The sequence below is a fragment of the Myxocyprinus asiaticus genome, chromosome 47 (genome assembly GCF_019703515.2).
Source record: "Myxocyprinus asiaticus isolate MX2 ecotype Aquarium Trade chromosome 47, UBuf_Myxa_2, whole genome shotgun sequence".
Lineage (NCBI taxonomy): Eukaryota > Metazoa > Chordata > Actinopteri > Cypriniformes > Catostomidae > Myxocyprinus > Myxocyprinus asiaticus.
The window spans coordinates 13710688-13724627 of record NC_059390.1 but is presented as its reverse complement, the minus strand read 5'-3'; the positions used below and the strand labels follow the sequence as shown (position 1 = coordinate 13724627).

General features: G+C 46.7%; 1 protein-coding gene across 4 annotated transcripts in view; it reads right to left on the bottom strand.

The window, feature by feature from the left end:
• The window catches only part of LOC127436903 (ATP-binding cassette sub-family C member 9-like), a 66192-nt gene that overhangs the window by 14907 nt on the left and 37345 nt on the right, over positions 1–13940 (bottom strand). For all 4 annotated transcript variants that reach the window (XR_007896481.1, XM_051691405.1, XM_051691406.1 and 1 more), the window contains exons 26-32: positions 13684–13835; positions 13485–13554; positions 9384–9541; positions 3387–3479; positions 2793–2895; positions 2466–2567; positions 2229–2349 (exon numbers count right to left, since the gene is read on the bottom strand). Coding sequence is in view for 3 of the 4 variants with exons in the window: in XM_051691405.1 (XP_051547365.1) it covers positions 2229–2349; positions 2466–2567; positions 2793–2895; positions 3387–3479; positions 9384–9541; positions 13485–13554; positions 13684–13835 (799 nt within the window). In the remaining variant the exon portion in view is untranslated. The remainder of the gene's footprint in view (positions 1–2228; positions 2350–2465; positions 2568–2792; positions 2896–3386; positions 3480–9383; positions 9542–13484; positions 13555–13683; positions 13836–13940) is intronic.

Below are 13940 nucleotides of genomic sequence, written 5' to 3'. Positions count from 1 at the left end.
AGGTACCACGTTCATCTGTACAAACAATAGTACGCAAGTATAAGCACCATAGGCCATGCAGCCATCATACTGCTCAGGAAGGAGACGCATTCTGACTCCTAGATATGAACGTAGTTTGGTGCGAAAAGTGTAAATCAATCCCAGAACAATAGCAAAGGACCTTGTGAATATGCTGGAGGAAACAGGTAGACAAGTATCTATATCCACAGTAAAACGAGTCCTATATCGATATAACCTGAAAGGCTGCTCAGCAAGGAAGAAGCCAATGCTCCAAAACCGCCATAAAAAAATCAGACTACAGTTTGCAAGTGCACATGGGGACAAAGATCTTACTTATTGGAGAAATTTCCTCTGGTCTGATGAAACAAAAATTTAACTGTTTGGCCATAATGACCATCATTATGTTTGGAGGAAAAAGGGTGAGGCTTGCAAGTCAAAGAACACCATCCCAACCATGATGCATGGGGGTGGCAGCATCATGTTGTGGGGGTGCTTTGCTGCAGGAGGGACTGGTGCACTTCACATAATAGATGGCATCATGAGGAAGGAAAATGATGTGGATTTATTGAAGCAACATCTCAAAACATCAGCCAAAAAGTTAAAGCTCGGTCGCAAATGGGTCTTCCAAATGGACAATGACCCCAAGCACACCTCCAAAGCTGTGGCAAAATGGCTTAAGGAAAACAAAGTCAAGCTATTGGAGTGGCCATCACAAAGCCCTGACCTTAATCTGATAGAAAATTTGTAGGCAGAACTGAAAAAGCGTGTGCGAGCAAGGAGGCCTACAAATCTGACTCCGTTACACCAGTTATGTCTGGAGGAATGGGCAAAAATTCCAGCAACTTATTGTGAGAAGCTTGTGAAAGGCTACCCAAAATGTTTGACCCAAGTTAAACAATTTAAAGGCAATGCTACCAAATACAACAAAGTGTATGTAAACTTCTGACACACTGGGAATGTGATGAAAGAAATAAAAGCTGAAATAAATCATTCTCTCTACTATTATTCTGACATTTCACATTCTTAAAATAAAGTAGTGATCCTTACTGACCTAAGACAGGGAATGTTTTCTACATTTAAATGGTGAATTGTGAAAAACTGTGTTTAAATGTATTTGGCTAAGGTGTATGTAAACTCCTGACTTCAACTGTGTGTGTGTATGTGTATATATATATATATATATATATAAAATAGCCTTTTCATTAATCTATTGTGAGTGTTCCTCATTTTAAACAAATGAAAAGTGTATTATTACTTTTTTTAACTGCAAAACAATGTGCAGAATTACTGTGCTCCAGCTAGCCATTACATAGCTACTAAGTCTCAGAAAATTGACTGTGTATTCTCTAAATCTCAGTTGACTAAATCACAACATTTGCTCTTGTGAGCTGAAGCACTTCAACAGCAGACAGTAAAGGATTATACATCAATGGCAATAAGAAACCTAGAACATTACAAGTGAGCACTTTTACAAGCTGCAATTAAGATAGTTATACATGGTTGGGTCCAAATGCCAAAGTTTAGTATCGTGCCTACTACTATCCTGCCCAGATTTCCACTGTGTAATTATGAGATGGAGTAGGAGTTGTTGTTTGGCAGCAGTTTAATACAGAGATAACAGGCTATTGCTAAAAATTCTCGGATACTCTTTCATTGGATCCCTTGTATTCCATTTTTTCTAAGCTCATTCCTGCTTCTTCTCCAGAGGCAAGTGGTTTGATATGATAAACGCCCTTTCAAAATGCTCACGGAGGTTTGTGTCAGGTCACTCCATCCTTGACTTCCTCCAGGCTATGAGGAAATGCACATGTAGCAGACCTAAACTTGTTCATCAATTATTTGTACCTATTTAGGGCAAATGTGATACTCTGGCAAAGAAGCCAGAAAACAGTTTTTTATCTTGTAACCCTGCTGGAAAAAAACAACAACAACTTAAACCTGCCTTAGATGGTTAGCTGGTCCCCCTCCCTGCAAGCTAGATAGGCTGATCTGTTTTGCTTGTTTTAAAGGGGTTTTGGGTACTTGTCAGTTTGTCAGTCTGGAAGACCAGCTGAAGACCAGCTTGACCACCTAAAAACCAGCAAATAATTTTTGGCAGGCTCAAGCTGTTTTTCAGCAGGGAAGTTGGCATGTGTTTCTCTCAATCTTCATTTAGAGACTAACTAAATTCAACAATATCTGAAAAATTACTGAAAAGACACATACATTTTCAGGAAAGATTGTGTTACCTATAGATCCCTCATAGTTTTCAGACTCCGTACTCAGGAAGCTGTTAACCTTCTTTACAGCAGCCATCTGGACCTCTAGGTCTGCCAGATTCCTGACCACCCAGTTCAGGTAGTTTGTCACCTTAACAAAAAACAGAACATCCACTGTGTTGACAAAAAGGGCTTTTAAGTCACAGGGAGGTGCCTGACTACCCCAAATGCATGATATTAGTTGAATTATTAAAATTGATATCTCACAGTGAGAGCATATGTAAGACCTAGTCCGATCAGACCAGACTGAGATGTGGTCCAGATAGCTGCCACTGCAGCAGTAAGGACAATCACAGCACCCAAATAATCCTGAGAGGAAAACAAAAATTGAATTATTTGTATATTCAGATCCACCAACTCAGAAACCCATAGAAATTCTAAACGAACATAAGTATGCAGATCTGATACAATCCATCTATCATCTCAAATAGTAGGAAAGCAAGGAAAAAGTGCAACATTCATACTTAATAACCCATTATGAACATTGACTCGAGAAAGGTTTTATTAAATGCCTGAACATTGAGTTTTACTTACAGTTCTGACCTCCAACCACCGGTTGGCAGCAGAGAGAAAGAGGTATGCTGTGTTGTTTGTGTCAGTCAGCTCTAACATCCGCTGCTTGAAGCGAGCTTCGTGCCTGAAAGCACAGAAAATTAACTATGTGACATTTAGTATGTGACAGACATTTAGTATGTACAGACACATGACTAAGCCAAACAGTAACACTGCTGTGAAGAATGACAGTGTTCAGTTCATTTATTTAAGCTTTCTACACTCAAGAGACTTAACTGAGGAGTTAAAGATAAAAGCTTAATAACTGAATGTTTACTGGTGGATTGCTTTAAGTCAAAAATGGTTGAACAATCTCTGATGTTATTTTAAAACATGGCCTCGAGCCATTCAGACTGAATCAACACAGCATGGCTAATATCTCACGTAATTGGCTCTGAAACATAAAAATTAGATAATCCTGTTTTCACTTCACTTCAAATCTAGGTAAAATTCATTTGTTTAGCTCTGCAAGAGTGGCGTCATCCCTTCTATGGGAATTTTAACAGAGAGAGAGCGAGAGATGGTGCAGTTTGTTCAAAGAGCCCTTTGCTTTTAGAAGAGACTCAGTCTGCTGACCTGAATGCTCGAACAGTGGTGAGGCCCTCTGCAGTCTCAGAGAAATGACAGAGTAAAGGCAGCTGAGTGGAGTCATCCAGATCCTGCAGATCTCTAATGGAGAAAAAACGAGATAGACTGAAAAAGACAGATACAGCAATAGAAAGACAGGGAGATGGGAGGGAGCCAATAGAGCATAACAGTAGGGTTCTGGAAGTAAAAGTCACTGTTGCCATGGAAACGTCATGGTTAATTGTGTAACCTCCGTTCCCTGATGGAGGGAACGAGATGTTGTGTTGATGTAGTGACACTAGGGGTCACTCTTGGGAGCATGAGACACCTCTGGTCTTTGATAAAAGGCCAATAAAAATTGGCGAGTGGTATTTGCATGCCACTCCCCCAGACATACGGGTATAAAAGGAGCTGGTATGCAACCACTCATTCAAGTTTTATGCTGAGGAGCCGAGACAAGGTCCGGCCATTTCAGCGGGTAGTTCAGCGTTGTGGCAGGAGGGACACAACGTCTCGTTCCCTCCATCAGGGAATGGAGGTTACACAAGTAACCATGACGTTCCCTATCTGTCACTCACTGGACGTTGTGTCAATGTAGTGACACTAGGGGTCCCTATACTAAACGCCACAACTGGCTGAACTGTGTTACGTGAACTGGCAGTGTGTGGTGGGCAGACTACTGTGTGCCTCATAGCCAGCACACCAGGTTGACACGTAACCTCCCCCAACATAGTTATGAGTGTCGAACGGCACTTTGGGGACAATTCGACTACCCAAAAGATAGAGACAGGCTAATCCAGTCGTGGCCTCTTTTCCCCTCCTCTTTTTCCACTCCCTAAAAAAGAAGGGGGATTATCTGACTGGGCCGCCAGGGGAAGACACCGCGGAGACCACACCTCGCCCAAAGAGAGGGGGGATATTTAAGTGGAAAAATACATCACATGGTCTTTCCGACCATGTGGAGAGTCTTCAAGGTAGATCCTACCCAAAGGGGGAGGAGTTACTACAAACATGGAGACTGGGGCAGAGGGGCTCTGCCCAAGGAAGATGCAGTTTGCCAAAAGGGAAACAAATTAGCGGAAGATATATATCACATGGGGTTAGCCTTACAGGGAACCGCCACATGCGGAGCACCTACCCCAGAACAGGACTCTTAGTTAGCACGTGTACTGGGCCGGCAGCGAGTCTCTCCGAAAACTCGACTGCCACAGGGCTCGGAGGAAGTCAACCAGGGAACAAAGCTTGTGAACACTACTGGGAATTAATGCCGCACATCTTCAGCTCAAAAGGAGGTGGAAGGCGATATGTGCAAGTGATACACTCGGCCGGCTATCCCGGGCTTATCCGCTTGTATTGTATGCTACTACCTGGGATGAAACCGGTTCCACCCAGAGGTTGTAGAACCTTGCAAAGGTGTTGGGTGTTCCCCAGCCTGCTGCTCTGCAAATGTCTGTTAGAGAGGCACCCCTGGCCAGGGCCCAGGAAGCCGCTACACCCCTGGTAGAATGGGCTCGTAGCCCTACCGGGGGCGGCATGTCCTGGTAGTGATATGCCATAGTTATTGCATCAATGAGCCAGTGGGCGATCCTCTGCTTGGAGGCAGCGCTTCCTTTCTGCTGTGCACCAAAGCAGACAAAGAGCTGCTCAGAGATCCTAAAGCTCTGCATGCGATCCAAATAGATGCGTAAAGCGCGCACCGGACACAGCAACAACAGGGCTGGGTCTGCCTCCTCCTGGGGCAGCGCTTGCAGGTTCACCACCTGGTCCCTAAAAGGGGTCGTGGGAACCTTGGACACATAGCCCAGTCAGGGTCTCAAGATCACGTGAGAGTAGCCTGGACCGAACTCCAGGCACGTTTCACTGACAGAGAATGCTTGCAGGTCTCCTACCCTCTTGATGGAAGTGAGCGCGGTCAGGAGGGCAGTCTTAAAGGAGAGTGCCTTAAGCTCGACTGACTGCAAAGGCTCAAAGGGGGCTCTCTGTAGACCCTGAAGAACTACAGAGAGGTCCCATGAGGGAACGAGGTGCGGTCTGGAGGGATTCAGCCTCCTGGCACCTCTGAGGAACCTGATGATCAGGTCGTGCTTCCCTAAGGACTTACCGTCGACTGCGTCGGGGTGTGCTGCTATGGCGGCAACATACACCTTCAAGGTGGAAGGGGACAGCCTCCCTTCCAACCTTTCCTGCAGGAAGGAAAGCACTGATCCGACTGAGCATCTCTGGGGTCTTCCCGTCGGGAAGAACACCACTTAGCGAACAGATGCCACTTAAAGGCATATAGGCACCTTGTAGAGGGGGCCCTAGCCTGAGTGATCCTGTCTACCACCGCAGGTACTCGCAGTTCAGTACACTTAGGTCTTCCGCGTCCCGTCCAGGGGCCAGACATGGAGATTCCAGAGGTCTGGTCGCGGGTGCCAGATGGTGCCTCGTCCCTGAGAAAGAAGGTCCTTCCTCAGGGGAGTTCGCCGGGGGGGGCTGTCGCGAGGAGCTAGAGGTCCGAGAAACACGTCTGGGTGGGCCAGTAGGGTGCTACCAGGACGACCTGTTCTACCAGGACGACCATTGGCACATCAACTCGAGGCAGTTGATGTGCCAATGCAGTCGCGGGCCCGTCCACAGGCCGGCGGCTGCGTGCCTGTTGAAAACAGTGCCCCAGCCCAATTTGGAGGCATCCATCGTGACCACGACGCGCCTGGAGACCAGTTCTAGGGGAACACCTGCCCGTAGAAACAAGAGGTCGGTCCAAGGGCTGAAAAGACGGTGACAGACCGGCGTGATGACCATGTGATGTGTCCCGTGGCACCATGCCCATCTCGGGACTCGAGTCTGAAGCCAGTGCTTTAGCGGTCTCATATGCATCAACCCGAGCGAGGTGGCTACCGCTGAGGATGCCATATGCCCCAGGAGCCTCTGAAAAAGTTTCAGTGGAACCGCTGTTTTCTGTTTGAACGCCTTCAAACAGGCCAGCACCGACTGGGCGTGCTCGTTCATAAGGCATGCTGTCAAAGAGACTGAGTCCAGCTCCAAACCAAGAAAAGAGATGCTCTGAACCGGGAAGAGCTTGCTCTTTTCCCAGTTGACCCGAAGCCCTAGTCGGCTGAGGTGTGAGAGCACCAAGTCCCTGTGTGTGCACAACATGTCCCGAGAGTGAGCTAGGATTAGCCAGTCATCTAGATAGTTGAGAATGCGAATGCCCACCTCCCCTAATAGGGCAAGGGCTGCCTCTGCGACCTTCGTGAAGACGCGAGGAGACAGGGACAGGGGATGGAGTGGTCTTCTTTCCAGCTCCAGGTGAGTGGGTTTCTTCGTCCCTGCGTCGCCCGTCTCAGGGGCGCTTTGACGACCTCTGTGGGTTCTTAGCAGCTGACTGTGAGATGGGTGGCGTCTGCTTCCTGTGGTGGGCTCCACGCCGGGGCCAGGCCGAAGGGGCGGGCTGCGGCGGAGCTGGTGCAGTCACTGCAGGGGGACGCCCTTGGCGATGAGCAGACGGGGTGCGGGATCTTGAGCCATGCCGGGGCAGGATGTGCCGGATAGCCTCCATCTGCTGCTTCACCGCTGAGAACTGCTGGGCAAAGTCCTCGACGGTGTCGCCGAATAGGCCAGCCTTGGAAATGGGGGCAGTATGAAACCGTGTCTTGTCGGCCTCATTCATCTCGACCAGGTTGAGCCAAAAGTGGCGCTCCTGGACCACTAATGTTGCCATCGTCCGCCCGAGAGACCGCGCCATGACCTTTGTCGCTCGGAGAGCGAGGTCGGTCGCCGAGCACAGTTCCTGCATCAAATTTGGGGCGGAACTACCCTCGTGCAGTTCTTTCAATGCCTTGGCTTGGTGGACCTGCAGGAGAGCCATGGCGTGCAGGGCAGAGGCGGCTTGTCCAACAGCGCTGTAGGCTTTAGCCGTCAGGGACAACGTGAACCTACAGGGCTTTGACGGGAGCTTAGGGCGTCCGCGCCAGGTGGCGGTGCTCTGCGGGCATAGGTGCACCGCGAGCACCTTATCCACCGGGGGAATCGCCGTATAGCCCCTGGCCGCCCCGCCATCGAGGGTAGTGAGGGCGGGGGAACTGCAGAATCGGGGTCGGGCAGTAAAAGGTGCCTCCCACGATTTCGTCAGCTCCTCATGCACTTCCGGGAAGAAAGGCACTGGAGCGGGGCGTGGCTGCCTTGAGCAGCGCCACGAGCCCAGGAACCAATCATCAAGCCGCAAGGGTTCAGGGGAGAGCGGAGGGTTCCACTCTAACCCGACACTCGCGGCCACCCAGGAAAGCATGTCCGTCATTTCGGCATCAGCCTGTGACTGGGCAATCGTACCCGAGGGGGGGAGCCCAGCTGAGGCTTCTGCGTCCGACTGGACAAGCCTGCTCTCCGATGCTGTGCTCGAGAGCTCATCATCTTCGCGGGCTCCGAACAAGAGGCCAGACTCGCCATGAGACTCGCCAGCGGACTCATCCGGTAGCCCAACTGGGGCAGACAAGTGTGCTGGGGAATGGGAGGTGCGCGGGGGGATACCCGGTGGAGGCGATCCCATTGGGGTCCCCAAATCGCCCCCAGTGCTAGCCGTGCTAGCCTCATACCCGTAGGTAGAAGGACCGAGGCGGGGAGCAAGCCGCAACCGCAACGTTGCCATGGTCATGTTCTCGCAATGAGAACATGAATCATCCACAAACGCTGCCTCTGTGTGGGTCGTGCCCAGACACGAAAGACAGCGATCATGACCATCCGAAGTTGAGCGATAACGACCGCAACCAGGAATAACACACAATCGGAAAGGCATCTTTAAAAAGACGTGTCTTTAAAAAGACGTTCCATGTGTGCCGCTCTTTTAGAGAAATATACTCTTTTAGAGGAGAAGGCTCTATCAGAAAATATACTCTTTTTTTTTCTGCCGAAGCGCCCAGGGGCGTTCTATGCAGTGCACCAGTGCAGAGGAGGGATAAGCCAATGAAATGTGCCGTCAGATCCAGCAGAGGTGAATGAACAGTAGAATTCAGCTCAGTGAGCATGACCGTTCGGCTCCGAAGAGAAAATCTGAATGAGTGGTTGCATACCAGCTCCTTTTATACCCGTATGTCCGGGGGAGTGGCATGCAAATACCACTCGCCAATTTTCATTGGCCTTTTATCAAAGACCAGAGGTGTCTCGGGCTCCCAAGAGTGACCCCTAGTGTCACTACATCGACACAATGTCGAGTGAGTGACAGATAGGGAATAGGAATTGTGGCACAGCAGTGAGTTTTTGCTTTAAGAGTTAATATGATGTAGCATTAGAGCATAAAAGACTCGTTTTTTTTTTTTGGTTTTTTTTCTGATAAGAAAATACATTAATGGAGTAGTTTGTCCAAAAATTAAAATTCAGTCAAAATTTACTCATGTTCATGCACGTTCATGAGCGCTATCTGAGTTTAGCATTAAAGACAACACTTGTGTGAACATGTGCCAATGTGAAAGAGCTTCTCATGCACTCATGAAAGCACAATGGACGTCAAGACTTTCAATGAAAAATGGTCCAAAAAATGTGAAACATTTGTGGTCTGCATAAGAAAGAAAATCATGTGGGTTTGGTGCGACATGAGGGAGAAAAACATCATGACAAAATTTTCTTTTTTGGGCGAACTACTCCTTTAAAATAATCTTGAAAATAAAATGTGATTACATAATCCACAGTGCTTTATTGAATGAACTAGTCATTAGCATTAATTCCCTCAAAAAATGCATTCATTACACAGTCTTTGTAATTTTGTCTTAAGATTTTCAAATATTTTCTTTGCTTGGACTCCAGTGTTGTGATTCATTGTGTAGCTGGTTGGTTGGTTTGAAAGCTAACTCTTTATTGGAGATTTTTCTGAAACACCTATAGATAAATTGTATGGGAAATTGTACATCCAAAACCAAGGCTGCTGATAAAGTGGGTCATCACTGTTATGCTCTATTAGGAAAAAGAGAAATGCAATAAAAAGTCCTAAGATTATATTAAGTTATATCATCAATTCTTCTGTGAAATACTTACTTAGAAGCAACCCTAAAGTACTTCTGAATGAAGTAGAATGTCACAGCAAGAGGCACCAGTGCGATAAGGAAGGCCGGGGTGACAAAAGCAATGACCCCAATCGCTGAGAGACAAAGGAGAGTTGAACGGGTAAGAGACTCTAGTGTTGGAGGAATATGCTGTAGGGAGAGAGAGAATGAAACAGATACATTAGCACACATATGCCACATTCCAGATCTCATTATTATTATAATGTTGAGAACTACTGTCAGTGTTTTGCTTGTGTTTATGTTTTGGCCTCTAGAGGTCCTCCTGGTGCTCTTATACCTAGCTTCTCTATTTGTAATCTGTGTAATTAAGTTCACATGTGTGTCATTTAGCCCCATGTATTTAAGTTACTCTGTCTCCTAGCTTCTTTGCTTGGTGTTTAGTTGTCCTGAAGCTAGTTGCCTGAGTAAGTGGTCTCTCAAGACGTTAGATTAACTCTGCCCTAGGATTTTTCCTCTTCAGTGTTTTATTTCTCGTGGACTTTCTCCTCTGGTGTTTTTTGCTTTAACTTTTTGGTATGTTTTTGAATGCATTTGAAGAATGCCCTTTTTGAACTGGTTTAGTTTGAGTATTACTTTTGCTGTTTTTTTGCTCCAGCTGTGGATTTTTGCTGCCTGAACTTTTTATTAAAATATTTTCTGCACCTCAACTTCTAAGTGTGTCTTACTATTGAATTCACCATGCTCAAGGGTTGAGAGTTAGACTCTCATGCTGGTGACCTGAGTTCAAGTCCTGTCCTGACAGAAACACCAAGCCAGACATGAACCCAGAGATGCCCAACAGCTCCTCATAGCTTAGCATGAGTCCTCAGTCCAATGTCATGAAGCTGTGCTAGTCCAACAGGAGGCCTTGATGGTAAAGTATTCACAACTACTGCCTGATATCATGACCTCTGTCAGTTTTTCGATCAGCTTCCCCCCACTCAAGCTGCTGCCTTGACTGTTGCTCCTGTCCCACTTCCGGGTCCTCAAATGTCTGTTCCCCTTATAGAACCCCGCCTGCCTCCACCTCAGCACTTCTCGGGAGACCCCAGTGCTTGTTGTTGATTCCTCACTCAGTGTTCCCTTACATTTGAGCTACAGCCATCGTCCTTCCCTTCAGACAGGGCCATGATTGCATATGTCATCGCTCTTCTCTCTGGTAAGACCCTCTCCTGGGCAACAGCTGTTTGGAAGGCCCAGAGCCCTTTCTGCTCAAGCTACCTGGAATTTGAAGAGGAATTCAAGTGGGTTTTCGATCATCCCATCAGCAGCCGAGAGGCATCTAAACTAACTGCTGTCCCTCCAGCAGGGTAGTCACAATGCTGCATAATATGCCATTCAATTTCACACCATTGTGGCAGGGAGTAGTTGGAACAATGAGTCTCTCATGGTGTGTTTCCAGAACGGTCTCTCCGAGGCCCTCCAAGATGAACTTGCAATGTGAGAGCCTGCCTGTGATCTCGAGACCCTCATTGACCTGGCGATTCGGCAGGATAATCGTCTGAGAGGAACTTAAGTCGCCAGTCTGTTCTCGCACCTCATGTTAATTCAGTGCCCACAGAGAAGTTGCCACCGTCCCAAGGAATTCCAGAGCCTATGCAGTTGGGTGGTATTCGGATCTCTCCATTGGAACGCGACCGCTGCATGAAAGAGCGGTGTTGCCTATACTGTGGACTGCCTGGGCATTTTTGTTCTACCTGCCCGGAGCTCTCTGGAAACGCTTGGTCCCATACAGGCAAGGAAGGACTGTAACGGGACTTGCTCGCATTGCCCCACCTTTCAATTCAGGATTGTTTCTCCCCATTACCCTTGCTTGGGGATATCATAAGCATCAACTCAAGGCCTTGGTGGATTCAGGTGCAGCCGGGAACTTTTTGGACTTATCTCTTGCTAGGAGTCTCCAGATTCCCTCTGTCTCACTTGCTACCCCTTTGACAGTTACTGCACTGGATTGAAGACCACTGGGTCCTGGGAAGGTAACCCTCCTTACCTCTCTCCTTTGCCTCTATTCACCAACACCAGGAGTTGCGTTTCCATCTGATACAGTCTCATGAGTTCCCTGTTATCCTTGGTCACCCTTAGCTTCACCATAACCCTCATCTTGACTGGTCCACTGGCGCAATCCTCAATTGGGGTCCCACTTCTCATGTTACCTGTTTTGATTCTGAGTTCCCCTGACCCTGGTCTCAAGAATCCCTAGACCTATCAAGTCCCCACTCAGTACCACCACCTCAGGGCAGTCTTCAGTAAAAAGAGGGCCACCTTGTTACTACCACACCGCCCTTATGACTGCGCGATTGACCTGCTTCCAGGTACTTGTCCTCCCAGAGGCCGCATCTTCTCCTTGTCTTCTCCCGAGCGTGCAGCCATGGACAGTTACATTGAGGAGGCCCTCGTGGCAGGGATCATTCATCAGTCCACTTCTCCTGCTGGCGCTGGTTTTTTCTTTGTGGGTAAAAAGGATGGGGGGCCTTCGACCCTGCATAAATTACCGAGGCCTCAACAAGATCACTATCCGGAACCGTTACCCTTTGCCGCTCATGGCCACAGCTTTTGAGTTACTGCAGGGAGCTTCTATTTGCCAACCGCTCATTTGTCCCAAAACTTGTTCGCTCCCAGGTTCTCCAGTGGGGTCACTCCTCTCGTCTGACCTGCCATCCAGGCACTTCTCGCACCCTTTAATTCCTCCAGAGACTGTTTTGGTGGCCGACCATCAAGGAGGATACCAAAACCTTTGTAAATGCCTGTCCCATATGCAACCAGGGGAAGGTCTCATCGCTCTCCTCAGGGTTTGCTTCATCCTCTCTATACATCGAAGACCCTGGTCACACCTCTCCATGGATTTCATTAACGGACTCCCGCCATCCCAGGGTAACACACCATTATGGTCATTGTTGACAGATTTTCTAAAGCTGGCAGATTCATTCTCTTGTCCAAATTACTCGCTGCTAAAGAGACTGCAGAGTTGATCATTTTGAGTTTTTGGTATCCCTCAAGACATTGTTTCTGATCGAGGCCCTCAGTTCTCCTCTCAATTTTGGCGGACATTGTCAACTTTTGGGGGCAACAGCGAGTCATATGGTGGAAACCAGGAACATACAGCCAGTTGCCTGAGTAAGTGTTCTCAAGACGTTAGATTAACTCTGCCCTAGGATTTTTCCCCTTCACTGTTTTATTTCTCGTGAACTTTCTCCTCTGGAGTTTTTTTGCTTTAACTTTTTTTTTTTTATGCATTTGGGGAATGCCCTTTTTTGCGCTGAGTTTGAGGATTACTTTTGCTGTGTGTTTTGTTTTTTATTTATTTATTTATTTATTTTTTGCTCCAGCTGTGGATTTCTGTTGCTTGAACTTTTATTAAACTATTTTCTACACCTTAACTTCTAAGTGTGTCTTACTATTGGGTTTACCATTCTCCAGTGGCTCAAGGGTTGAGAGTTAGACTCTTACACTAGAGACCTGAGTTCAAGTCCCAGCCCTGACAACTACAGTACTGTGGTAATGAGTTTCTTAATTTTAGTGGGCTTAAAATTAAAGAGGTCTCTGCCTGAAAGGGTTAGAAACCCTGTTTCCACACTTGGTCCAAACCCAAGTTCGATTCCATCTGTTACCATTGTATTATTTGGCTCTGAAATGCTGTACATTTCAGGGTTCCCACACTTTTTGACTAATTAATTTTCAATGACCTTTCCAGTTGTTCATGATTAATGCATAAGGCATTTTCTAGGAATATTTTTTTTTTTAGAGATTGCTGGGGTGGATTTCCATTTTTATGTCAGGTACCAAGCTTTTTAATTAATAGATGTAAACAAATATACATGAGCACAAATTACTTATTGTCATTTGTGTATTTTTATTGTGTAAAATGAGTATTTTACTAACTTCCGTGATTTTTCCAGACCTGAAAATCACAATTTTAAAAGTCCCTATTATTTACAGGTTTTTAATGTGAGTACCACTGTGTGTACTATCATCGGCCTAACTAGGATGGAACTCTGACATCAGATCTGCACTAAAAGCTTGAGTTAAAATGCCCTCTGCTCTTTCTATAACTAATCCCCTTCGTCTTTCTCTCTGCAGGCTATCTTTCTCTCACCTGATCAATGATGTTGGTATCCGCTGAGAAACGATTCAGGATTTGTCCAAGTGGGGTGATATCAAAGAATCTAACAATGGCATATTGAAAAGGGTTTCGAAAAGGTTATCAATTTTCCTTATTGAGTCTGCATCAGATATTTGGAAGATCATAGCAGTAAAGTACTGTATATAAAAACATGTTTTATTTGTATGAGTACCTGATGGGAGCATGAATGATCTTGTTGAGTAGATTATGATGGAGGTTGGTAGCAGCAGCCACTCCCAAAAACTCCACAGTCAGGGAAGTGATAAGGCAGAGGGCTATTGCAGCCCCACACAATATTATGAACACGGGCACGTAGGAACGATACTGTGAACCATGTAAAAACAAAGAGCTCAACTTCATCACTACTAACTAGATCAAATATGACATAAATAGACATTTCAAACAGTAATTTCTCAGCAGTGACACATT